This window comes from Castor canadensis, chromosome 13 (genome assembly GCF_047511655.1).
Source record: "Castor canadensis chromosome 13, mCasCan1.hap1v2, whole genome shotgun sequence".
In the NCBI taxonomy this organism is placed as follows: Eukaryota; Metazoa; Chordata; class Mammalia; order Rodentia; family Castoridae; genus Castor; species Castor canadensis.
The window spans coordinates 3,389,923-3,415,778 of NC_133398.1; the positions used below are offsets into that span (position 1 = coordinate 3,389,923).

Genomic DNA, 25,856 nt, shown 5'->3' on the forward strand with positions numbered 1-25,856 from the left:
TCAAGAAGCCTCTGTGCCTTCCTTGGCACTGATCTTTGTGATAACCCCTCCTGTCCCCATGCCTCAGTTTCCTCAACTGCAAACAAGGGGAAGGAGTGGGGTCCCTCTATCCCCCCACCATCGGCAACCTCTTGACCACACCCGGGACAGGGTCCTTCTGTGTGTGGGGTGGCTGGGGGCCTCAAAGAGCAGATGCCCAGATGGGGGTAAAGGCAGCCAGGATCTTGGCCCAAGTCCCTTGTCCCCATAGAAAATGGGCATGACCGAAGATGACAAGAGGAGCTGCTGCTTGCTGGAGATTCAGGAGACAGAAGCCAAGTACTGTCGGACCCTGGAGGACATTGAGAAGGTGAGGCTGGGCCTCCGCCTTGGGAAGTGCCAGTGTCCCAGTGTTTGGGGTCATGCAGGGCCAGGTCTCCTGGGAGTGAGGTCACAGGATGACACCTTGGGGCAGCCGTGACAGGACAGAGGGGCCCCTTGGCTTTGCCATAGGCAAAAGGAGACCGTTCCACCTCCCCCTTTGCTGTGGCCCTCTCCACCCCATCCTACCTTGACTCTTCTCCCTGTGCGAGCATGAACTGGGCTCCTGGTGGCTTCCGTTCTGGAGTATGCGTGCTGAGTCAGGCCCGAGCCTGTATTCCCTGGCTCTGTGCGCTATCTCCCCTCCATGCTGTGGGACAAGCAACCCCTCCGTAGGTGGCCAGGAGCATCCTGCAGTGGATGGGGTCAGGCCTCAAGATGAAAACACTGACCCTAGCAATCCTGGTCATTCTACACCCCCAGCCTCCTGTCAGTGCCAGTGCACCTGCTCAGGATATCCCTGACACATGTGTGTCCTTGTTACTTGCCACCAGTGCTGACCGGTGCCAGACTGGAATCATCACTGGTTGTGGGTTAGAGTCCAGTGTGGCCATGATGGGGACATCAAATGGGGAATGAGCAGTCTCCAGCCTTTGGTGTCCCTTTCGCCCAGGCTGGCCTCACTGGCCTCCTTCCTGGAGCTATTCTTGGGCCGTGGGTGTGGGTGTATGGCTGTGGCCCCAGTGCATCCTGCCTGCTGTACACTCCTGTGCTACTCTCAACATGTGCTGTCCCGTGATCACTGAGTGCCTCTTTGTGCCTGGTGCTGTGGCCTCATGGGCAGGCATCCTGCAGGCCAAGCTGCAGCTTGGACTTCTCTCTTCCAGAACTACATGGGCCCCCTGCGGCTGGTGCTCAGCCCGGCAGACATGGCGGCTATCTTCATCAACCTGGAGGTGAGCATCCAGCCCTGGCTCACACACATGGGAGCCTTGCAAGCTACCGCCCCCAGGGTCCTTGGCGAGCTGTGTCTCTGCCAGCACCACTGCTGACGGATGGCTGACAAGTGGGAAAAGAGAGAAGCTAGACTATCTGAAGATGCTGGTTTTAGGAGGCAGGGGGACAAGGCTCCTGGGCATGGAACGACAAGAGCTTCTGTGCCTCTCTGTGCTAACTGGCAGTCATGGTACAGATGCCCGCAGCCCTGGAGCGGACTCAAGACTCCTGAGGACTGTGGGTGAGGCTCTGTCAGCAATAGAGGAAATGTGGCCCCCACCCGCCTGCGGGTGTCTGACCACTGATTTACGACAGGTTGGCAAAGCCCGGCAATTGGCTGGAGGCTCCCAAGGCCACGCATGAGTGGATGTCCTTGGGGAGACATCGCTTCTGGCTCTTCTGCTGGCCTCCATCAGTACCAGGGGTGGGCTCTGGTCTCATTCTGTAAGACCCAGATCCTGGAGCTTGTCATCTCTGTGCCCTGACTCCCTGTGAGCCATGGTCAGGACAAATGACCATGGACAGAAAGTAAGCCAGGGCAGGAAGGGGAGCTCCAGGTACTGTCCACCAGTGGACATCTGCTCTGAAATGGGACAACCCCTCCTCCCTGGACTGAGGCCCCAACTGCAGTGCATTCCACAGGCTATGAGCTGGGTACCAAGAGCCCCCTGTCCTGACCAGCAGGAAGGGCTGTGGGGATCCTGGCTAGGATGGGCCACTCTGTCTTCTCCATCCCCTTCTGGCAGCAGAGCTGGTCACATGTGTCCCTAGTGGCTGATGCAGACTGTGGAAGGCTCCTCTGTGTGTCTATTGAGGAACCTTCCAACTGAGTGGTGCCTGGCTCTCATGTGGGCTCTCGACGTGGAGGCCTGGGTGAGCTGGCCGTGCACTGACCTCTCTTTCCCCCCAGGACCTGATCAAGGTGCATCACAGCTTCCTGCGGGCCATCGATGTGTCCATGATGGCAGGGGGTGGCACCCTGGCCAAGGTCTTCTTGGAGTTCAAGGAGCGGTGAGTGCTGGCTGGTGGGCAGTACCTCCGCCCGCTTCTGCAGGGCTGGGCTCCTGGGGTGGGATGGCAGAGGTGGGATTCACCTAAGTAGAATGTCAGGGTCTGGGGACAGAGGCAAGTAGCCATGCTCCTCTTGTGAACTTCAATCACTACCTACCCTCCCCCCAGTCTGGAGGGGCCTCTAGGGGCTCCAGCAGCCCCCTCTGCCTCTTATCTGTCCAGGTCTTGGTAGCTGTCGTTCATGCCATTGTAACTCACCTGCTGTGCACCAGGCCCAGTGCTTGGTCCTTGGGAATCGGACATCCTGAGGAGAACCACTTCTCAGTCCCCGGCCCGCTGCCCACCTGGTGCACGATTGGCCAGTCAGTTGTTTCTGGTGAAAGATAGAACCCAGACATGGCCTGTGTAGGTCTGAGTGAGGGACTCTGGGGACACAAGGACAGAGTGTGGTTGTGACTTCAGGCTTTGGGTACCCAGGGCTGAGACCACTTTCTGCTTTGCTGCTGACAACGCATGCACTGAGTCGTGGGGTCTTTTTTTTTTTTTTTCAGTACTGGGGCTTGAACCCAGGACCTTTACCTTGAGCCACTCTACTTCCTATTTTTGTGAAGGGTTTTTTGCAATAGGGTCTCGCAAACTATTTGCCAGGCTGGCCTTGAACTGTGATCCTCCTGATCTCTGCCTCCTGTATAGCTAAGATTACAGGCGTCAGCCACCAGTGCCCTGCAGTCATGGTGTCTTGGTGACTTGCTCCTCTGTGAATCAGAAACGGGTGATACCTGTGTCACACAGTATGTGAGTGTGAGAGTCTTGAAGCCTACATGGGTCCTCATCCAATGAAAGGCTGCCTTGGCAGGGTGGGAAGACAGGTCCAGGCCTCAGTGGACAAGGTAGGGCCGTTCTGACATAAACTAGCTCGAGCCTCAGTTGTGGGAAGATGTGCTTTGAAACCTCAGCTCCTCTGCTCAGGTCCTCCCCAGGGCTCCTCCATGCCTCTGCACCTCCCAGGATAACTGTCCACAGAGCCCAGGGTAATTACAGATGTTGTTGGTCAGAATTCTGCAGCCTCTGAGTCCCCCAGGGCTCCTTTCCTCCATGGACTCCTGCCCAGGGATTAGGCCAGTGTCTAGACACAGAGGTGGCATTGAGCCTCGATCCTGCCAGATACCCTCCTGCATTAATCATGCCCATTAGGCTGGCTCACCCAGGTCTCTCATCCGGAATGGATGGGAAGAGTGACAACTCATTTAGAAACAAAACACAGTGGTCTGGAGGCCTCCATGGGTCTGTTTGATTCTTTGCTTCCAGCCCTTCCTTTGTAACCACGCAGATGGCACTAGTACAGAGTGGTCTTCCTCCCGGGACCATCCTGCTGGTGCTCAGCAAGGGGCAGCTGGGATTCTGGAAGCTTCCAGTAGGTGTGAGGGGATGGCTCTCAGCCCAGCAACAGATCTCAGCTTCTCCCTTTTGAGGCTCGGAGGCTGATCTGTAAAACAAGGGCACTGGCAAGGATGAGTGGAGATGGCGGGCAGACGGCTTGCACTCCCCGAAGCCAAATTCCTGGCCCAGGGCTTGGCTGTCTGGCCTGAACCCCACTGTCAAGGTCAGCTTTTGATAGACCTGGCCACGTCCTCCAGCAGGACCTTGCCTGTGTAGTGCCCCAGGCCCCGCCCTCTGGGGAGGGATGGACATCTTTACCCCTCAGTGCTCCTGCAGGAAGAGTGGTGCCTCAAGTACCATGCCTGCACTGTGGGTCCCGTCACTTGGCCAGGAAGGTGGCTGGGGCCCGGGTCCATGTAGGAAAGGCACTCCTTGTGCATACTCGGTCCATCAGCATGTCCTCATGGTCCCATCTGCCACTTACCCTCTCATTTGGGAGTTGACCCCAAGGTCCTGATGCTTCCTTGCTGAGTGATTTCATAAGCGTTTATAGAGTGCCTGTTGTGTACACCTCCTGAGCTCTGGGTCAAGGACAGAGTGGGCTTGGAAGGGTGGCAAGGATGCTAGTTGTCCTCCGAGGAGTTCATGGGGCTGTGGTAGAGCAGAGAGCCCAAGAGACATGGGGGACACAGGAGAGGATGGAGCAGCCTGCGAGTTTCTGTCCAAGAAGGCAGGGGCAAATTGGGTGGAGGGTCTTCCAGGCCAAGATAAGGACTTGGATTCTGTGTTTGGTTTTTTGTTTGTTCATTTGTTTTAATGAAAGTAGGAAGAAGCAACTGAGGGCAAGGTCACCATGGATGGAGGGCAGAGGAGCATCCAGGTGGCCAGCACCTCAGGGCAAAGGAAAATCACCCTCATCTTTTTGAGAGCTACACTTGCATTAACGTAGCCTCAGTCCTAAGACAGGGCCGAAGCAGCCCTTAGTCTTCCCATATGGGCCTGAAGGGGGCATCTTCACACAGAATGAGGCTGGGCCTCTGGAAGGATTTGCATTGTGCAGATCTGGATGTAAGAAAAAGCCACGCTGTGTGTGTCTGTGCTGGGACTGGCAAAGTTGAGCCACTTTCGGTGGCTTAGCCCTGTGGGTTGGGGCTCATGCTAGATGCATGTGAGGCAGAAGAACTGCAAAGGGAACAGCTGCTCAGTGCTGAGATGCTGGGTGAGCTGGGTAAGCGGCATCCTCTATGGGGCTGACACAAAACCTTCAGCAGAACAGGCCTGAACGCACTGTGAGGTGCACCGTGCCTCCCCGTGGTGTGTCAGGTGTGTTTAGAAGTGAAGGTTTGAGATGGGCAAGCCCTTGGGCCGCTGTGAACTCCGGTGGCTCTAAATGTGAGATCACAGCTTGTGTCTCTTCTGCAGGGTCCAGGTCTCAGGGAGGCCTCTTAACCCCAAGCTTGGGGTCCCAGGGCACGGCCTGCAGGAAGGTCCCCTCCTGTACTGACCTCTAGAGCTCCAGCAGGGTTCACTGTCTATTCCCCACTTTCCAGATCAGAAAGCTGAGGTCAGGAGAGTAGCAATGGGGTCGTGGCCCCAGTTTGTGGCTGTGTCCTCAGTGCCCTCCTAGCTCATACCTGTGATGCTTGATCAGCTCCACTCTGTCCCTGAGACATCCAAGAGTTTGAGGTTCTGTGGGTGAGAAGAAGTGGGCAGGCAGGAGGCTGTTCTGGAAGAACATCATGTTCCTCCTAGCGGGGTCAGAGCATGGTGTCCAAAAAGTTTGACAGCCTGGCTCCATGTAGATACATCCTGAACCTGTGCCACAGGCTTGTAACTCCTGAGGGACGGTGACTTCAGAATGTGATTGTTCAAGCGATAGACCCATCTCCTCAGCTCTGGAGGCCAGACTCCAAAACGAGTTTCACTTATCAAAACCAAGGTGTTCCAGGCTGTGCCCCATGAAGGGTCCAGGGAGGAGCTGCTGCCTCCCGTAATTGCTGGCGACTGCAGGCCTGGACTGGTGGCTGCGTCACTTGCATCTCCAGCTCCAGCTCCATGTGGCCTTGTCCCCATGTATGTGTGTCCTTTTCTTTATCTTTCATACAGAAATGTTGGGGCCATGGCCCCCAGATCTAGTGTAGCTCTATCCTGGTTCTTACCCCCTGACCTCTGCAAAGACCCTATTGCCAATCAGGCTACATGCTGTCACTCCAGGTAGACATGCATTTTGGGCCACTATTGGACCTGCAAAGCTGAGTCCTGGCTGGGCCTCTCTCCACGGCAGGCTGCCTTGGTGTTAGCAGGGAGTGTGTGCAGATGCTGCTGCCGGCCCTGCACCGCATGGGGGAACAGAACTGGAGCCCAGGGAGCAGGGTGTCCCTCACAGAGGCCTTTCCATGGGACCTGGGGAGCCACAAGGATTCACATTCTACTCTAGCCCTCACTGACCTTAGAAGGGAGGCTCTACCTGCCCCCAACCTGTGTCTCTGCTTTCCTGTCTGATCCTGCTGAGCCCTGGGGGGGGCGGTGGGAGGGTGTATGGAAGAGGGAGAAAAATGGTTGCAAATACTCATGGGGAGCTGTCAGGCACAGCCACTGCTACATGCACACGGCCTGCCTGAGAAGGAAGCTGGTCACTGCAGCATGGGTGTCTTATTAGATGGGCACGTGTGAGTGTCTTTCTAGACCTGTGTGCCATACGCCTGTTCCTGTGCACCCCCAGGCTCCTGATCTATGGGGAGTACTGCAGCCGCATGGAGCATGCCCAGAGCACGCTGAACCAGCTTCTGGCCAGTCGGGAGGACTTCAGGCAGAAAGTGGAGGTAACAGGACTTCCCGGTGGCCCGGCCTGGCCCTGGCCTCACTCCGAGATTGTGGCTCGCTGGCCAGAGCCCGTCAGGCACCAGCTTCCCTCATGCCATCCTGTGGGAAAAGCGTGTAGTGTGATATGTCCATTATTTTCCGGCATTTTTCTTCTTTTACATTTTGTTGGGTGGAGGCCAGAACACAGCCTGAGCCCTTTAGGGGCCGTGGAACTGGCCTAGAGATTAAATCCAAATTTAGCCAGGGACTGTGACATTTGACCCTGGCCTCTGCAGACCCCAGGGACCTCAGGTTACATTTGCTGGAAGTGAGGGGCCTCCTGTCCTCACCCCATTGTTACTTCAGGCTCAGTGCCTATATTTCCCACGGGAGCTCCTTTGTCTGGGGCAGCTCTTCCAACCAGAGTGTCTTTCTCCAGCCGTGGCTCTAGTACTGGTGGCCCGTGATGCTCCCAGGTTCTGAGAGTGATCCCACCGCCCTCGAGGGAGCCCTCCCCACCCTGCTTCTGCAGCAGACGGCGGATGGGGTGGACGCCCTGTTGCCCGCTCTGAGGGCCTAACCCCAAGGAGGAACAGGGTGTTGCAGGTTGGCTTGTGAGGTGCCATCAGGCGAGAGTCATTCAGAATTCCAATGTCCCACTGTGTCTCCATGGTATGAGAGATGACATGTGTTTCCCCCACACACACATGCTGTGACCACTGCCCCCTGCACACATCTTCAGGACAGGGCCAGCATCCCAGCCTGAATCTAGGTCTGAGGTCTAGTCTCTCCAGCTAGGCCAGGAGTGGGGTCGGGCTCTCCTGGGGAGAGGCACACTATCCACTCACCTTTTTCTTGCACCCAGGAATGCACGCTCAAGGTCCAGGATGGCAAGTTCAAGCTGCAAGACCTGCTGGTGGTCCCCATGCAGCGGGTGCTAAAGTACCACCTGCTGCTCAAGGTGAGGCCGCCTTTCCGCAAGTACGCAGGCTGCCTGGGGTGTGAGGTGCAGGCTGCAGACAGAGGTGAACATATGTTGATTAGCGATCCTATGTCTAATGCATCAGACCTGCTCGATCCATACTGTGAAATCTTAAGGTTATTACAGTTAATATGCACATGAAAATTATGACTAAAACCAGGAACAAGGTCAGAAAAATGGAAGGAAATAGAAAAGCATCCTCAGACCAAAATAGAAGAGCTGCTATGGTTGATTGCTTAAGGAAGTGTTTGAGCTTCCTAGTAGCCATGATAAAATGAGAACAGGAAGCTTTCAGGGAAAGATAGACCATGGAGTCTTCATGGTTCTTTAAGGCATCACCTACTGACCTGTTAGCCCAGTGTCTTGCTTTTGTCACTTTAATATTCCTTCCCACAGTAACCATCTCTCATTATCCACCCCTGTTGGAAATAGGGTGTCCCTGTGTGAGGGGGTCACTGTGTTCACTGGAGAGGTGGGCAGGGTCACTGTGTTCACTGGAGGGGTGGGCAGGTGAAGTCGCCCCTGGGCTGCTGGGTCCCCCAACCCCAGCATCAGCTAGGAGCCCGGGCAGGGATGGGCACTCTTGAGGGGTGACCTGGGGTTCTTCTTGTTCCTGCAGGAGCTCCTGAGCCATTCTACTGACCGACCTGAGAGGCAGCAGCTCAAAGAAGCACTGGAGGCCATGCAGGTGGGTAGACGGAAGCAGGAAGGTGCCAGGCCAGTGTGAGTGCAGCATCTGGACCCTGTTAGGTCTCGCGCCATACTGGTGACTGTGGACATTCCCCAGGGCAGCACAGGCAGGGCAATGGCCGTGATAGCTTAGCCCGAGGGGAGGGGGCAGGAGGCTGTGGTGGGAGCTTCCTGCAGGCACCTGCCTTAGTATGATGGCCCCCCGTCTCCCTCCTCCTGCTTTCCCAACTCTCTACCAGGTCTGTTGGGAGCTCCTGGGCACTGGGGGGCCAGGACTTCCTTGCCCAGTCCTCCAGCTTCTGAAGTGTCCATCCCTGGCCTGGTCTGTCTGCCACCTGCCTGGGTGGCTCCTTTTCTCTTGATGGTTTCAGCATTCTTTAGCCACTACACATCCTGTCCTTGAAAACCCGCTATCCTTGTAAGCTCAGCTCGTACTACTGCCCGGTTCGAAAACCTTCTGTTGCTCCCACTACCCTCTAAGTCAGGCATGTGCTCTTCAGCCTGTTGCTCAAGACCTTCAAGTACGGACACTTGCATTACATTCGCCACTGTGATTACCAGGAAAGCCCCAGATCAGGCAAACCTGATCACTCCAGACATTGCCAGTGCTCAGTCTGTGCTCTCCTCCTCGTCACCCGGCTGCCTCCTGCTCATCCTCCATCTTTGCAAGGAACTTGACATTTCCCAGGGAGGGTTGTTCTCCACCTCCCTGTTCTGTCCCTGGGACACTGAGTTCCTTTGGGTCACACTCATCCCAAACAGATTGGTTCATGAGAAGTCTTTAACCTAAACAGACCTGTGCTAGTCATGGTCACCCAGGTCCCAGTTGGGCACAGTGCCCAGCGTGGAATAGTTCTCCTTGGCTATGCAGTGGGGTGGCGGGAATACTACTCCCCTAGCACCTTCTGTAGCTACAACCTTGACTTCTGACACCTGACCTCTGACCTCAAACAGCCATTTGAGCTTCGAGTCCCCCCACTTCTTCCTAAGGCACCTTGTCTGTCTCCCTCTGCAATGGCCAGGGTGGGGAACAGGATGCAGCTGTTTCACGTTGTCTGAGGGTTTCTGGAACCAGGCCTCCTTCTCCTGGCCAAGTCTACCCTGAATCGTGCGTGCATTTGTGCGGGGGCTTGGGAGGTAATCACAGGACCCTTCGAGTCAGTGCTCCAGGGAGCGCTCTAGGCAACTGTGGCCACCCGCCACAACAGCAGAGGGACCACGTTGCCCCATTGCAGACACAATCCAGGTGGTGGTGACCTATTTCCTGAGCATGGGAGCCCACGTGGATCTGACCCTGGGGCGCATGAGCTAGTGTGTACCCATCCTCTGGTCATGGGGGCCGCCCAGACCCATCCCCAGGATGCAGGAGCCTTCTACATCTCTGAGAGCCCCAGGCCAGCTTCCTGCCTCTTCAGAGTTGGAAGGAATCTAAGCATCTTTCTGTCTGTTCCCGGGATGGAGTAGGAGGTAATTCACACAGTCAGCATGTGACCTGTCATTGTCCTTAAACTTGGCTTCCCCAGGACAGAGCCCTTGCTCACTGAAAGGCTGGGTCCTCTGTTAGTTGGCTGCTCTGCCCCTGGGGCAACCTGAGATTTGTCCATGAGACCATTCGGGGCTCAGCTCCTCCTCCCCTGGGACCAGGTGTATGTGGAGGCCAGGGTGGTTGGACAGCTGCAGGGCCCTGGCTGGTAACGGTTGCTGTCCTGTCATCGGGTTCCTTGTCTCTGGCAATTCGGTTCTCATTTTAAAGGCAAGTGGATGAAAACAAAAGACTATTTACAAAAGCGTGCTGCAGTATCCGTCAGGAAAGTTCAGCCCTGCCAGGAGAGGCCAGGGCTCTCTCACTGTGTGGACGGTGAGGTTCCCTTGGAAGCAGGAGAGGCCAGGACGGAGGTGGAAGCCAGCTCCAAGACCTGGGCCTGGCTCCCAGGCTCCTTTGCATTTCGGGGATTTCCACCCTGCCGTTTCTGGTGGGCAGGAGCAGTGCACTGTCCCGGCCAGCACTAGCCGCCATGTCCAGACTGCTGCAAACTTTGTGTGTCAAAGTGAGCACTGCCCCCTGGTGATCATCAGGAAGGTTGCAGTGTTGTGGAAAGGCACTGGGCTAGGGGGACCCTAGTGTCCAGTGTAGAAGGGACTCACTGACCACTCATTCTATCCAGGCTGAGGGTAGGCAGTGGCTTAGGAGTTGGACTTCCCCATAGCAAAGAGGTGGTTTGGTTCAGGTGACTGTTTGTGGCTGTGCCACATGGGCCTGTCTCCTCTGATTCTGACTTTGAAGGGTTACTTTTGGGGTAGAGGGAAGCTGCCCTTGGTGCCTGGAGTTCGGGGCTCATGGCATTGTCAGTGACACACTCTCAGTCTGTGTGTTACATTTTCTGCCTTAGTTTCCTCCTCTGTGGTCATGCTTCTCACCCCATTGTCTTGAGGCTCAGCTGCCCCTGGCAGGATCAAGGAGAGAGCTCTGGAAATGCCCAGTCCTGGGTGGGAGTGGGGGCTTGGGTCTCACCCCACATAACTTGATGGGTACTAACCCCACCTCGTTTCCAAGGACCTGGCCATGTACATAAACGAGGTGAAACGGGACAAAGAGACCCTGAAGAAAATCAGTGAGTTTCAGAGCTCCATAGAAAACCTGGTAAGTGTGACGACTCACCCAGCCCACACAGATTCATTAGGGCCACGCAGGTGGAACCTCGATGTCAAGTAGGTGGAAAGTGAGGCACTCACTCAGGGCAGCCACACCAAGGCTGCCCTCTAAGAAGGTGCAGCATTGATGTCCACCCCCACTTCTGCAAGCCCTTATCCACTTCAGCTTATCCAAGTGCCCCTGCCCTGAAGATGGCCTTTGCTAAGGGACCCAGGGAAGGTCAGGTGCATATTGGTCACACCTGGTTCCCGTTCTCACTCCCAGCCTGGACACAGGAGGCGCTTTCTGGTCTGTGTACCTGGCCACCATCATCTTTGTTGTTCCCAAAAAAGGGCAATGGACAGAGGGGTAGCATCAGCAGGGACCCCTACCCAAGAGTTGTGCATCAGTTGTGCCCTCCCCCTGGACTCCCATCAAGTGGGACTGACACTTCCAAGGATGCTGTCCATAGTCTGCTCCATCAGTGGTCAGCTTGGCCATTTCTGGAAGCAAACACTGCTAGGTTTGTGCTGATCTCTCCAGGATTTGCCATCTCTGCCTCGGCACTGCACATCTGGGGCTGAGTCAGTCCTCGTGGTGGGGCCTGTGCATGGGGGGGGGGAGTGTTGAGAAGCATCCCCGGCCCCTACATCATGACTACCAACTGTGTCAACAGTGCCAGATGTCCTCGGGTGGTGAGGTCACCCTAATACAGAACCACTGGTTTGGATGCACATGTTTTCACTTCCTGGTGACTTTCACTCTCCCAAGCTTAAGCAGAGGAGTCCTAGATGCTCAGGCTGGCACCTGGGCCCATGTGTCCATCTTCACCCATTGGGGACAGAAGAGCAGAGAGAAGCCTTCCATAGACCTGGGACATCACGAGACATCCACACCATGCCGTCAAGTAGGGGACAAAAAGAAGTTGCAGGGCAGCGTTAGAATTCTGCCTCGTGTTTCTGTTAGAAAGAAAAATGTCCACATGCAGAGGAGGCTAAGAGTGCATGTGGCCCAAACCGTCAGCCCCCAGCACGGTCCAGGTACCTCAGTGATCATCAGTGTTTTCTAAACATTGCACAGTGGTGGACATTATTTTTGTAACACAAAGAAGAAATTTGCTTTTTTTAAAAGTTTTTAGTTATGGCTTATACTTGCTCCTATAAATGACATGAAGAAAAAGTGTTGGTTGACGGGCATCAGGCAACCCTGGAGCTTCCTGTAGGTGGTGGTGGCCCTTTCCTCTGCACCTGAGGAGTGAGACACAGAGGCTTGAACCAGTGCTCATCTGCTCTGGGTGACACCAGAGCCACCCCTGGCAGTTGCTCTCAGTGGCTTTCCGGAAGTGCAGGGAACTTGGAAGCATTGCTGCCAGTCTCACTGAGGCTGCACCCAGGCCCGGCCATTCTGTCTGGAGTTTCCCCTCTGCCTCATCCTGCTGGTGTAGCCCATCCCTTAAAAGCCATGCAGGCAGCATGTGAAGCGAATCTCTCTGGATCAAAGCAGAGTTACAAAGCGAATGCTGAAAATGGAGCCTTAGTAGCCCGTGGGGACTCTGGCCTCAGAGCTCCTTCCTGTTGAAGACAAACCATTGTCAGGACCCCTGCCCGGCTGGCTGCCCCTCCATCTGATAAGCACTGCCTGTTTTCTGTTTGTTCTCGGGGTTGGGCGTCTGGCTTTTCCTACCAGGTCCTGCTCTGGGCTTCACACAACTGCAGTCTGTTAACATGACCCAGGCCATCAATCGCTCTTTGTTCCCAGGACTGAAGGGAGTCCCTGGTGGGACTGGCAAGGAGTGGAGACAGGCCTCTGGCCCCATTCCGCCCCCACCTCTGCTCCCCCAATCCTAGGTACCGGCCCCAAACCACGTGGGCACATTTCCCTTGTTCCTGCCTGGGTTTCTGTGGACCCCCACCCTGGGCACATGCTGTGTTTGGGAAAGCTGATTGGGGCCTAGCATGGAGCTCAGAGGCCTTTCCTTTCTTTCCCAGCAAGTGAAACTGGAGGAATTTGGGAGGCCAAAGATTGATGGGGAACTGAAAGTCCGGTCCATAGTCAACCACACCAAACAAGACAGGTGAGCCAGCTGGAGAGGGCAGCACCCCTATCGTCTGGCCCTCCAGTGCAGAGCACCCACTCCCAAGTGGCCTGGGGTCAGGCCTTCCTGAGGAAAGAGCGACTGCCCGGCAGGCATTGTGTCATGTGGTTCTAATTGCTTCCTTCCTTCTCAGCACAAACGTCGGTACCCGTGTCAGCAAGTGGCTTCTGCAACGGTGGGGCTGCCCTGCCCATGGTGGACACTGGGCTGGGTTGGGGGGCAGCCAAAGGCAGGGGTGGGGGCCCTTCCCTCCATCTCACAGCCTCCAGGGAGCTGGGCCAACCCAGAGTGACCAGGTGAGCTTTCTGCCAAGTGTCTGCCCTGTAGTGAAAGGGCAGCTGGCAGGGAAGGCTAAGGAAAGGTGTCAGTGTCCCCACGGGCTCAGAGGCCTCTTCATGTGCCTACTGTGTGCAAGGGGCAGGGTCACAGCAGCTTTGGGTCCTGTCTTCAGGGCTTTCAGTCTGAGAGGTCAGAGATCCAAACTGGCAGTGATCTTCAGCTCAGTGCTGTGAGGGGTCCAGGAGGAGGGTGGTGGACAGGAGGAGGGGCAGGCTGAGGAAGACTTCCTGGGGGGGCCACAGAGTCCTAAGCAGGGGTCAGTGGACCAGGTGGACAGGCAGAGTTTACCCTAGGAGGGGCAGCTTATGCAGAGGCTCAGCCTTTCTGTCCTGACTCCAGGTCCATGCTGCTTATTCTGTGGCCTCAGTGACAGCTGGCTGGCACTGGGCAGGGGCTGCCCTCCCAGCATAGTGCAGGACTGTCACCCAGGAGGTGGGACCATGCTGATGCTCCAGTGTGTTGTCTGGGCCAGGTACCTGTTCCTGTTTGACAAGGTAGTCATCGTCTGCAAGAGAAAGGGCTATAGCTATGAACTCAAGGAGGTCATCGAGCTGCTCTTCCACAAGATGACAGACGACCCCATGCACAACAAGGACATCAAGAAGGTGTGCCATGGGCTTTTTGGGGTGACAACGGCCTCTCAAGACGGGGTCACGCTAGGCCAAGGGAGGCCCAGGGCCCCATACTAGGACACATACCACTAGAGCTAGCTGAGGCTGAGCCCATGGACTGGGGTGGTTGGCAGGCCTTGCAGACCCCCCTTATCCTCACCTTGTCATTGTGACTGCTGCAGGTGGCACCCACTGCCAGTAGTCACCATCAGGACTCTAGCTCCATAGTGAGGAGACTGAGGCAGAGGGAAGACGTCTTGCTCAGGAACCCTGGTGGCTTTTTCCTTTTTTTTTTTTTTTGATGGTACTAGAGTTTGAACTCAGGGCCCTGCACTTGCTAGGGAGTCTCTCCACTGCTTGAGCCACTACTCCAGCCCTAGGCTTTTGACCTTGACTTTAAACCTTGGCTGGCCTGACTCTCCCATATTATACCTTGTAGCACACAGGCCTACCTCTTCCATCCCCACCCTTGGTCTGTATAGATAAAGGGTATGGAGGGAATGGTTGTGGCTTGTCAGGGGCTCTGATGTCCAGTAGGCTGGAGGCCGAGGCCAAGGCCAAAGCTGTGGCAGCAGGGGCTCTGTGCTCTCTGGTTCAGTCCTGAATCAGCTGAGGCTTCTGCACATAGCACTGGAACACCTGCTGTGTGCAGCCCTGCCAGGTGAGTGGGGCAGAGCAGGAGCCAGCTGCTAAAAACCCTTCACTGACCTTCAGAGCTTGCAGTGCAGGCTGCAGAGCCCCTCACAACCCTGGTGTCTGAAATAAGCAACTGAGGCCCTAGGGGCAGTGACCTGAGGCCACTCCCTAAGCTCAGGGTAGAGCCAGCTGAAGTCCACTTCCCCTTGAGAGGGTAGCCCTTTCCCTAGCTGCCCCAATACCGGGTACTTGACAGGGGCCGTTGACAGCACTCCATGCTGCAATGATAGGGGCAGGCCAGGCCTCTTATTGACTGCCTCCCCTTTCCTTTCCTCTCATGCTTCCTAGTCTCACGGGAAGATGGTAAGCCCCTGGCACCCTCCTCGCCCTCCTCCTCTCAGCACGGTCTGAAGCTGGCCCTTTCCTGCTAGTGGGTCTGGGGCCTATGGACCCCAGAGGTACAGCCTCATGGCTGTCTTCCTGTTCCCTCCACTTTTCAATCATGAAAGTGACACATGTTCATGATAAGGACTTGCTGTTACAGAAAATGTGAGCTGAGAGCCCCACGCGCTGCCTCTCCTTGGAGGTGAAGGTTGGAGTTTCTTGACCTCCTGGCAGGGTTTCTCCATCTTTAACCCATTCGTCCTCCTTCCCTCCTCCTCCCTTTGTCCTCTCCTTCCTTCCCTCCTCCTCTTCTCTCCCTCCCTCCCTCTTTCCATCCCTCCCAACACAAACTGGCCCACACTCCCAACTCTTCCCCACACCCTACCCCACCTCTTGGGAGCTGGGCCACTTGGCCACAGGCTCCCCAGGCCCATGGCAATCCATCCCCAGCTCTTCTTCTTCTGTCTTACTTCAGAGAAGTGAGTTTTTAGCACTGCCCTGGGGAAGTGAAGGTGGGCAGGCAGGGTCGCGGAAGGGCCCTGGGCAGAGGCTCCCTGGGGAACCACACACTGAGCAGCAGATTTGGGCTGAGGGCCCATGGTGGAGAGGGTAGGAGAAGGGCCCAGATATCCTGTGGGAGTGTGGGTCCTGGAGCATGCGTCCTCGTGTGCACACACAGGTGTGCACACCACAGAGACAAACACGGACCCAAGTACATCAGTCCACATGATCCACAGGCTGGCCTCATGTACACGTGTGAACACATGTGAAGGCAGTGCACACAGCACGGGTGCACATGCATGCACTCAACACCTGTGCCTGTGCAGAGACACGGCACACGTGTGCATGTGCAGACACAGTACATATACACATGAGAGCACTCAGGCACACAGTGCACATGCCTAGAACATGCAGGAGTGAGTATATTTGCACGTGCACGCACAAGAGCACACTGTTCAAGCAAAGGTATGGGGGCGCACACAGGTATGCACAGGTGCACATATAGAACTTGCAAGAAAGCAAGTGCACAGACGTGAGCGTGCGTGAACACGGGCGAGGACACGTGTGCACACAGTGCTGGCAAGGGAGCACGTGGACACGTGCCAGGTCCCGAAGCCATGGCAGTTGCGAGCGTGTCCCCTGCACCCCACAGTGGTCCTACGGCTTCTACCTGATTCACCTTCAAGGGAAGCAGGGTTTCCAGTTCTTCTGCAAGACAGAAGACATGAAGCGGAAGTGGATGGAGCAGTTCGAGATGGCCATGTGAGTGGGAGGGTGGAAGGTCGTGCCCTTCCCCAGCTCCGGGCTCTGCTGGATTTGGTGTGGTGACCCTTTCTGATAAGGGCTGGTGGGAGGCAGGTTCCAGTGCCCAGTGTGACAGCTTCTTCACCCACGGGGTGCCAGCCCCACTCAGTGGTCCATAGCTATTTAACTGACTCCAAAGCACTTCAGGTGCCTGCCATGAGCTGTAACTGTGTGTTTAGATTCTGTACGTAATGTGATGTACAAATCTTAATACAGTTGTTTGCCTCCCATCCTGGGGACGTGTTCCGAGACCCCAGCGAAGGGGTAGTGTAGTAACAAATCCTAGTGTGCCGTTCCCCTGCGTACACTGACCTTTGAGAAAGTTTGAGTTATAAATTGAGCACAGAAAGAAATTAAGAACAACGAATAGTGAAATAAAATTGTTGTACATGTAACAAAATCACTACCATCACCACACTTGCATTTTGGGGCCATTATTGAGTAAAATAGAGTCACTTGAACCAAAGTAGTAAGATGCCGTGACATCTAATGCCAGGTGACCACTAAGTGAGTAAGCGGGGTGGGGGAGCAGCGCATGCAGCGTGGATTCTCTGGACACCGGTGGTCACGTGCTATGTTGGAGCAGATTTCGCCATCCTACTCAGAATGTCATGTAAAACCTATGAACTGCTCATTTCTGGAGAGTTCCATTTAGGATTTTCAGATCACAGTTGACCAAAGGTAACTGAAAGAAAGTAAATGCACAGATAAGGAGGGCAACCGTATATGCTTGCCAAGTTTGACAGCTATCTACACATGCTCACCCCTGGGCCGTTTTTAAGACATCGGAACCTTCCACCTCACCTGGAAGGTTCTCCCAGTTGGTCCCACTCAGTGGGCTCAGGGAGCCTGGCAGTGCAGCTCCTGCTGTCCCTCTCACCAGGTCAAACATCAAGCCAGACAAGGCCAACGCCAACCATCACAGCTTTCAGATGTACACGTTCGACAAGACCACAAACTGCAAAGCCTGCAAGATGTTCCTCAGGTGAGAGCCTCTTCCAGTACACCCTGCTCCAGGACAGCCCTGGGCTCCAGAGAGCTCAGGGCTCGCCTGTTCCATGTCCCTGTGGCTTCTGACCTACCACCCTGGCCCTATGGGCCCTCTTCAGGGCCTGAGGAACCAGAAGAGTACCCATGAGAGTCAGACAGACCTCGGCCCTCAGAGTCTTAGGTCCAGCCAGTGGACGGTGTTCCTGGGTGCTTAGGCCTGGTGGGGGCAGGGGATCAGGTGCCATCTGACAGAAAGGGTCCTGGAGGCTCAGGGCTTTGAGGGATGGATGCTCCAGGGCAATGCCAGGCAAGTCAAAGGGTGAGGACAGGGACCCTGACCGAGGCTGAGCATCCCAGGATCTGGGCATGGCCTTCACCTCACCTCCCACCCTCCCCTATAGGGGCACCTTCTACCAGGGCTACCTGTGCACCAGGTGTGGCGTCGGGGCACACAAGGAGTGTCTGGAGGTGATGCCCCCCTGCAAGATCAGTGAGTACCAAGCCCCACCTGGACTGTCCCGTGGGCAGCCGTGGTCACCTCCGCACCCTGAGCTGCTGGTCCCTCTTTGTCATGTCTGTCCTTTACCCACTCTGGTGCCTTGCTGCACAGCAAGGCCGGGTGAGAAGCTGAGGCTCAGAGAGGGGACACCTTACCACAGTCCTCACTCCTGATTGGTCCTTGAGGATATTTTCTTCTTGCACCCTCCCCCTGCCGCCTTCCAGGAACCCCTAGAATCCACACCGCCCAAATGGGCACAGTGTTCTTAACAGGTACACCAAGGTTCCCAACCAGAAACACCCACCGTAGTTGTCTCCTGCTCTCTGGCCTCCCTCTTGGAGAGACTTGGCCAGCTGTAGTCACAGGCATGTTAGTAAATGGCCTGCGTGCACACGCACACACAGCGCTGACGGTGTCCTTGTCCCCTCGTGCCCAGTTGTCACATGGGTACCCTGAGCTTGGGGAAGCGGGTGGGCCTCGCTGGCAGTGGCAGGGGCCCAGCAGCTCCTCTGAAGTATTTGCCTTGGGAATGATTTGGGGTTTTGCAGAAGAGGAGCCTGGCTCAGAGCAGCTGGACAGGTGACAAAAGGCCTGTGGTAGTCCTGAGACTTTCGGGGCTTCACTGAGGGCTGGTTTTCATGAAGGGTGTGTGTGTGTGTGTGTGTGTGTGTGTGTGTGTGTGTGTGTGTGTGTGTGTGATTGAATTCCAGGCTCTTCCACTAAGCAAACCACTGCCCTGAAGCTTCCTCTGAAAGCACAGACATGGCATTGACTGTGCCAGGGGACAGCCCAGGCAGCTGGGAACACCTGCTGAACGCCAGGCCTGGTTCCCTCTGCTTCAGATGGGTAGCTCTGTTCCTTGCCACTCACTGGGAGACAGTGCCTTGTCACACTGCAACTTACACCTGAGAAACTATGCTCAGAGGATGCTCAGGCCCAACTCCCAGGACTCGTGAGTGGTGGCAGGATTTGCAGGCAGGCAAACTGACTCCACATCTGCCTTCCTGGTGGTATGGACTAGGCCCTTTGTGCTTGGTGTGTCGTGGGGGTGGTGGTCACTGCTCTGCAACTGGGCTTTTGCCTTGTCACTTTCATCTCTGGGAGAAATCTAGTAGGGTCACATCACCTCCGTTGTCATCCCAGAAATCTAGGCTTGATACCATCATCGCTGTGGGGTCCCACCGGTGAGGTCTCCAGGCATCAAAGGATCTTCAGTGTCCCCAGTCTGTGCCCTTGGGCTGTCCTGTGTTTAGCCTCCTAGAAGTCAGAAGACAATTCAAGCTGGCTTCTTACCCTCAAGACTCCACCACCCAGAATATGTTTTGAGCCATGAATTTATATATATGGGTGGGGCTGGGACTGGGGGTTGAGCTCTAGGGCCTTGCTCTCGCTAACACTTGAACCACACCGCAGCCCTTTATGCTTTAGTTATTTGTTGAGATGGGGTCTCACAAACTTTTTGTGTAGGCCACAAGCATCCCCATCTCTTCCTGGCCTCCTGTGTGGTTGGGGTTACGGGTGTGTACCATTGCACCCAACCCCAGATCAATGTTTTATTCGTTAATTACTGTGAGTGCTGGCCACCCAGACCTTTTGTCCAGTCTCCCTGCTAGAAGCCTCCCCGTGGCTCTCTGGCCTGGATCTGGCTCCTTTGCTTTGCCTGTCAATACTGCCCTCTTGTGGTCGCATGCCCCTCACACAGGCAACTGTCCGTAGTTCCTACAATTTTTTTTTCTGATTCTAAAAGTAACACTTGATTATCAAAATAATAATAATAACAAATAAAAAAATAAAAGGAGGGGAAAAAAGAAGAAAATAAACATGACCCTTGAACTTAACCTGAAATAACCAAAGCAATGTGTTGGCCTATTTCAAGCTTTCTTTTTTTAGAAAATAATCTTTCTGGGTTTTTTTTTTTCCCTACTGATCATGAGATGCTCATTTCCCACAGGAAACTTAGAAAATGTGGTGAAGAAGAAGAAAACAATTCATGATTCCTCTAGACAGAGACAGCTACCCATAGCCACATGGGCCATTTTCCTTTCTTTTGCAAGCACACCCACCCAACCTCCTTATGGTTTCTTCTTCTCTTCGTAGATATCACGGGGAGCCTGCCAGATAGGCCATGCTGGAGTCAGCATTGGCATTCTCCCACGTCTCCACAGCCCCTGGGTACCAGTCAATATTTACGGGCCTGTGACTCCCCCTTGGGTGTATTTCATGGTTCCTTTTCAGCCACTGTGCTGGGGCCCTGTCCCAGCCACTTCTAGCTGTGCTCCTGGAGCGTATTCCAGCTGCTTGAATGTGGGATTCAGCTCTGAGCAGTGCTCCTCTACCTTTGGACTGTCAGGGCTGACACCGAGGCAGGTGAACCATTCTTTTCGCAGAGACCTGGGTGTCCCAGGACGGTGCCAGTCCATTCCAAGAGCCCTGCTGTGGGGAGTCCTCCAGGGGCTGGGCAGGGCAGAGCCTGTGCTGCTGCCCCTGTGCCTGCTCTCTCAGCTGTTGTCTGTGTGTCCAGGGTCTGTGCCCAGAGCAGTCTGCAGCTGTGAGCGTCAGTGTTGAGGTCCTGCCACTCACACGAAGTAGCTGTTGTGGTCCTTGTGACCAGTGGTGAGGTGCGGCCCAGTTGGGCACACGATGGGGTTGGATCTTGCCTCACACCTGACATGCTGACTTGCCTGGTACTTCGAGCATGCTGGTGTCTATGTGTCATGGAGGAGGGTGGCACCTGGGAGCACGTGCACCCACACCTCCTTATCACTTGCCCACAGCTGGCATTGCTGATAAACTATGGAAATCTCCATGTGAGCCTGGTACCACCCAGAGACCCTGGCCGCTGCTGACATTCACACAGAGTTGGCCAGGCAGGGAAGTCTGAGCCATCATGGGTCTGATATCAGCCTGAGCTCCCCCGGGGGCTTAGAATTTGCTGTCAGGGCAGTGGAGAGACTTTCACAGTCATGAGGCTAGGTCTGTATGTCCACAGTCCACCTCTGCAGCGAGCCACCTGGCAGCTGCCTCTCACAAAGTCAGCCTGGCCAGCTGCTCCCTCGATGTGAACATGGGGCTTGTGGGCCTTGGTGTCACAGCTTTCACTGACCCTAATTCACTTCCTTTACAGGTTCTCTGGCAGATGTGGTAAGTTCTCCACACCCTTCCCCTTCCCTGGGGCCATGCGGCATGGAAAAGGGCCTTGAGCAAGGCAGCCTGGGACCCCCATAGTTGGAGTCCTGTCCTGGCCAATCAACCTTTCGGCCTGCCCAGGGCTTGCTGGAGCTGGGGCTGTGGCTCGGTGACCTGCACTGCGCACCTGCCCCAAACCTGTGCTAATAAGCACAGAGCCCTCTGTTTAGCTGACCTGGGGATGAGGTCACTGAAGTCACTTGTGGGACATGGACTCTGTGTCTCCCTCAAGCGTGAGGTCCAGTCCCGTTAGCCAGCACTGAATGGGCTTTTACCCTGCGAGGAGCACAGAGTTGCCTTCGTCACACAGCATCTAGTTGTGCTTAGCAGGGTGTGGCCCAGATGGAGGGCGGGTAGGGTCAGGTCAGGCTTCCTGATGGTGGTGGGAGGAAGGGAGAGCACAGGTTGAAGGGTGTATAGTGAATGTTGGGAAGGGGGTCTCAGGTAGGGAAATAGTGTTGTAAATGCCCGTGGAAGGCCAGGACTTGGTCCTGCCCAGCTGCTCTCGGCCTTGACCTTTCCATGGCAGTGGGGAGAGGAGTGAGGGGGTCAGAGGTTGAAGAGAGCCTCCCTTTATCACTGTCCTTGTCCTAACAGGATGCGTCTGGAGCAGGACCAGGTGAGTGTGTTGTGCTTGGGCCCTCTGTGCTGATGTCCACATCAGCAGCCATTCTGGAAGCCAGGACTGAGTGCTTTGCCCAGCTCTGGGATTTTCCCATCATCGCCACCCTTGGGCATCTCCCTTCCTCCTACCTCCCTGGCTGCCTGCTTGAGTCTCTTTAGGTTCTGATCAGGGAGCACTGGGCCATGGGGACAGGGCCAGCCTGCAGAGAGCCCAGGTCATTCCAGTCCAGGGAGAGGTGTTGAGGTGCTGCAAAAACACTGAGCAGAGCAGGCGTCAAGTGTTCAGCTATTTTTTACTGCATCCTTCATCTCTTCCCCTGCCTCACTTTTGAGGTCATCTGATTCTATGCATATTTCAACACAGTCCAAGCAATGCTGAATTAAGTCTAGACTTCATCAAGAAGAACCAAATTCCTCCTAATGGGCCATGGAGTGAGAAACCAGGTCTGGCAAGAGTCGGCTCCATGGCTACTTTGAGCACCTGGGGGCTCGAGTCAGAACAAGGCACCATCAGAGACCAGCCTCCTATGTCTTGGCAGATCAGCCCAGCACCCCATTTCAGTCCCAGACCCACCTCTCACCAGCTTTGTGCCCTTTGGCAAGTCATTGGGCCTGCTGACACCAAGCACCCTATCTCTAACATGAGGGACCCCTGTCTTCTGCTCCATACTGTAAGTCCCAGATCTGAAGGGTATGTCCTTCAGATAAAGCGTCCTCTGACAGTGAGTATATTACTGGGACTTCCTTATCAAAGTAATGTACTTGTGAGATTTATCAAAAAGACATGGGAAGGACTCAAGAGGTGCCATGCAGGTCATGGGCCTGCCTATTTCAGGGATCACCTCTCTCTCACCAGAGAGTTCCCCAAGACCAGAAGAAGGCCAGTAATAGAGTAGGCTGCAGGCTGTCTAGAATGAGGTCACCGTAAGCTGCCCCTTCCTACCTTGTCATCCATAGGTCCCAAGATGGTGGCCGTGCAGAATTACCATGGCAACCCTGCCCCTCCTGGGAAGCCTGTGCTGACCTTCCAGATGGGGGATGTGATTGAACTCCTGCGAGGCGACCCTGAGTCCCAGTGGTGGGAGGTGGGTTTGGGGCAGAAGTATGGAGGTTTGGGAGTGGAGACCATGGGTGAGGGAAGGGGCTGCTTGTCCAGGTCTTTGCCGCCTCCAGTCTGCACCGTGGCCTGGATTCTGCCCCAGCTTTCTCAGTATTTGCTTCATAGGTGTCATTTTTTGGGTGGCTTCACAGAGACCCTCTGCTGATGTGCAGGGCCTCAATGTTCTCACCTGTATAGTGGGACCATCTTTACCTCTGCTTCAAATGGTTACAAGGACAATTTAGGTCACAGCAGGAAAGGGACATTTATCCCAGGTCTGGATTCGTGTGGCTTTGTGCACCTCAAATGACCCCACAAGCTTCCCCATCATCTCTCCCTGCAGGGTCGGCTGGTACAGACCAGGAAGTCAGGATATTTTCCCAGCTCCTCTGTGAAGCCATGCCCAGTGGATGGAAGGGTGAGTCCTTCCTGTCCCCCCTCCTGGGGACCAAGGGCACCACTAGTCGGTGGCTTTTCATTCATTTCTTCTATCAAACCTCACGGGCATCTATGCCAAGTGAAGCTCCGGCCATGGCTGTGGGGACCTCAGGGCAGACAGTGCCAGGCCAGGGTTGGAGCACTGACATTCCCCTCCATGACCTCACCCTGTGTCCAGCCTCCCAGGGACTTTAACACGTGTGCTCTGCCCCCAGCCACCCATCAGCCGACCGCCATCCCGGGAGATCGACTACACTGCATACCCCTGGTGAGTGGGGAATGGTCACAGCTGTAAACGTTTGGTGGTCCCTCTGTCACAGTGGTGTCATCCCCCACGCCTGCTGTGAGCAGACCTAGAGCAAGGATGGAGGCCGCAGGCTGCTTCAGCTGCTTCTGTCTCTAAGGCAGGCTCTGATATTTGGGGCATGAGCCCTGTTCAGTGCAGTTTCAGTCGCGCTTCTTTGTGTAAGGTGTGGAAGAATGGCTTACTTATGGTTGAATTTGTGATCACTTGTTGACACACACTGTTCAGTGAGGCTGGGTTAAGTGAGGATGAAGGTGAGTGTTTCAGGTAGAGTCACAGGTGCAAATGAACCTTGGGCCAGCTTTTCTGAATCTGGCCTTGCTGTGTCAAGTGCCTAGGAGAGTAACTGGCCCAGGTGGCTGTGAAGCCCCCACACTGTTGTCCTGCAGTGGCCACACCGGAGTCTCTGTGTGTGACAGTCTCGATTCACAAGGGAGTTTCTGCACTTATCAGTGGGAGTGGGGCTTATCCCTGAAGCCAGTCCAGTATACCCACGTCCCTGCACAGTGTGTCCAGATGTCTGTGCCCCTGGCCTCTCCCTCTCCCTAAGTGTCACACCCATCTCTGAGAAGCCTACCCCATTCTGCACCGGAGGTGGCCGGCAATCGATTGTAGGTTTTTGCTTGATGGAGTAACACAGAGACACTTAACTTGGTAACATTGACTCCACCTTGGTTGCACAGTGTTAGAGAAGCCCATCTCTTGGTGGCAGGCTTGCTGGGAGAGTTGTGGTGAGATGTGAATCCATTCAAATCTCAGGGCAGATTCACGGTACCCACCGTGTCCCCTGATACACCCGAGTTAACAATCACGTCGTTACTGCTTTTTATTTATGCAATCTAATTTATTATCTATGTGACACTGGGAATTGAACCCAGGACTTTACACTTGCTCAGCAGTGCTCTGCCATGTGAGCCCGCCCCCAGCCCCATCACTGCTCTTTAAACGGTGAAAAAAGCTTTTAGAAAATGCAGTCTGAATCAGAATGATCTGTGTTGCCCCAAACACCTCTCACAGGCCCCAGGGCAGAGAACAGCCCATGGACTGGCTGTAGGCTCCCTTCTCTTATCCCTCCACCATGACATCTTTATTAAGCACCACTGTATACCCAGCTCACAAAGCTGGACCCACCCACTGTCACATCCCTACCGATAGGGACGCAGCCATGTCTTTTAATCTGCTCATCTCAACGATTAACACTCAGTTGAGGAATACAAAGTCAGTGGCAGGTGCCACATGCACAGAGGCCACCTTCCTTCAGCATTGTGGTCACAGCTTGGTTTCCTGGCCCCAGGTTTGCAGGCAACATGGAGAGACAGCAGACAGACAACCTGCTCAAGTCTCACGCCAGTGGGACCTACCTCATCAGGGAACGGCCCGCGGAGGCCGAGCGCTTCGCCATAAGCATCAAGTGAGTGCAGCCTTGGGGTCAAGGAGACTCTCCCCTGAGCCTCGAGTCCTCTGTCCCCCCATTCCGGGCATGTGGCTGGGGTCTGCTGTCTGATGAGATGAGAGAGGACCTGAGTGTAAGTGCTGGGCCTGGGTGGGGCTCCCCAGGGGTGCTGGATGTGGCCTGCAGCCCAGCCATGCTCAAGCACTCCACAGCCATGTCACCCTTGCTCCAAACTGGTTGGGATATTTTCAAGATCTGGCAAGTGTGTGGTAGGTACTGTTAGGGACCCGGCAGCCCCTCTGATGGATCTCAGAGGGTATGGGCTGTTCACACTGCTTCAGGGCAGCTGGAGATCCTGAGGGGAGAGTTCTTGCGGTGACAACAGCCTTGTGGCTGCCTTCCCTGGCCTTCCTCTTTGGAAACTCCTCCTTTTGTGACTGCAGTCATACTCTGCTGGGGACAGATGGGTAGTTCATTGCCTTTGGCACAGGACACCCATGGACAAGTGCCACTGACAGGCCACAGGCTGGTGACAAGGGGCATCTGGCCTGCTGTGACCTCAGGGAGGTTGAGAGCCCCAAGCAGGGTAATCTCGTCTGGGGAAGGGCATGTCTGGTCTTACAGATGCTAGATGGGACAGACCCTGTGACCCAGCCACCTGGTGACTGCCTCTCACCATCTTGGGCGCTGTGGTCATAAATGACAAAGCCAGCCCAAGCCAGCAGAGACTGGGTTTTCTGTGGGGTTCAGAAAGACCACCCCCTGGTCCTGAACACAGCACACACTCCAATCTCAGCTTTCTGACTCCCTTTCCCTGGCATGCACTTCCTCTCCGTGTGTACCCAATGGGAGCCCACAGTGTGGCTGTTCCCAGCAGGCATGGACACGTGGTTTGTCCAGAGCAGGTGCAGACGGCCAGCACATGTCTTAACAACTGTGAAGGGGTGCAGGTGGACCCCCTGCCCAGCATCCAGGGTCAGGGTCAAGACAACTGCTGAGGGACCTGCAAGGTGGGAGGATGAAGGCCTGGAGGACTAGGAGCCAGAACCAAGGATAAGGCTTAGTCCCCCCTCAAACACTGTCAGGGCCCATCACTGCAAATGGTTGGGGCCTGAAACCAATGCACGGCTTTAGAATACAAAGAATGAGTGACCAGGTAG

General features: G+C 55.2%; 1 protein-coding gene across 5 annotated transcripts in view; it reads left to right on the forward strand.

Annotated features, from left to right (window-relative positions):
* Vav2 (vav guanine nucleotide exchange factor 2) overlaps positions 1-25,856 on the forward strand; it is a 173,353-nt gene that overhangs the window by 138,411 nt on the left and 9,086 nt on the right. For 3 of the 5 annotated variants that reach the window (XM_020177354.2, XM_020177351.2, XM_074052875.1), the window contains exons 6-23: positions 251-349; positions 1,188-1,256; positions 2,207-2,307; positions 6,410-6,509; positions 7,355-7,450; positions 8,091-8,159; positions 10,716-10,802; positions 12,782-12,867; positions 13,700-13,832; positions 16,012-16,121; positions 17,047-17,148; positions 17,555-17,643; positions 20,777-20,793; positions 21,436-21,457; positions 22,420-22,547; positions 22,905-22,979; positions 23,215-23,267; positions 24,598-24,714. In XM_020177354.2, the coding sequence (XP_020032943.1) occupies positions 251-349; positions 1,188-1,256; positions 2,207-2,307; positions 6,410-6,509; positions 7,355-7,450; positions 8,091-8,159; positions 10,716-10,802; positions 12,782-12,867; positions 13,700-13,832; positions 16,012-16,121; positions 17,047-17,148; positions 17,555-17,643; positions 20,777-20,793; positions 21,436-21,457; positions 22,420-22,547; positions 22,905-22,979; positions 23,215-23,267; positions 24,598-24,714 (1,553 nt within the window). Of the gene's footprint in view, positions 1-250; positions 350-1,187; positions 1,257-2,206; positions 2,308-6,409; positions 6,510-7,354; positions 7,451-8,090; positions 8,160-10,715; positions 10,803-12,781; positions 12,868-13,021; positions 13,064-13,699; positions 13,833-14,822; positions 14,838-16,011; positions 16,122-17,046; positions 17,149-17,554; positions 17,644-20,776; positions 20,794-21,435; positions 21,458-22,419; positions 22,548-22,904; positions 22,980-23,214; positions 23,268-24,597; positions 24,715-25,856 lie in introns of all 5 variants that reach the window. The other 2 variants (XM_074052876.1, XM_074052877.1) reach the window with 2 other exon arrangements.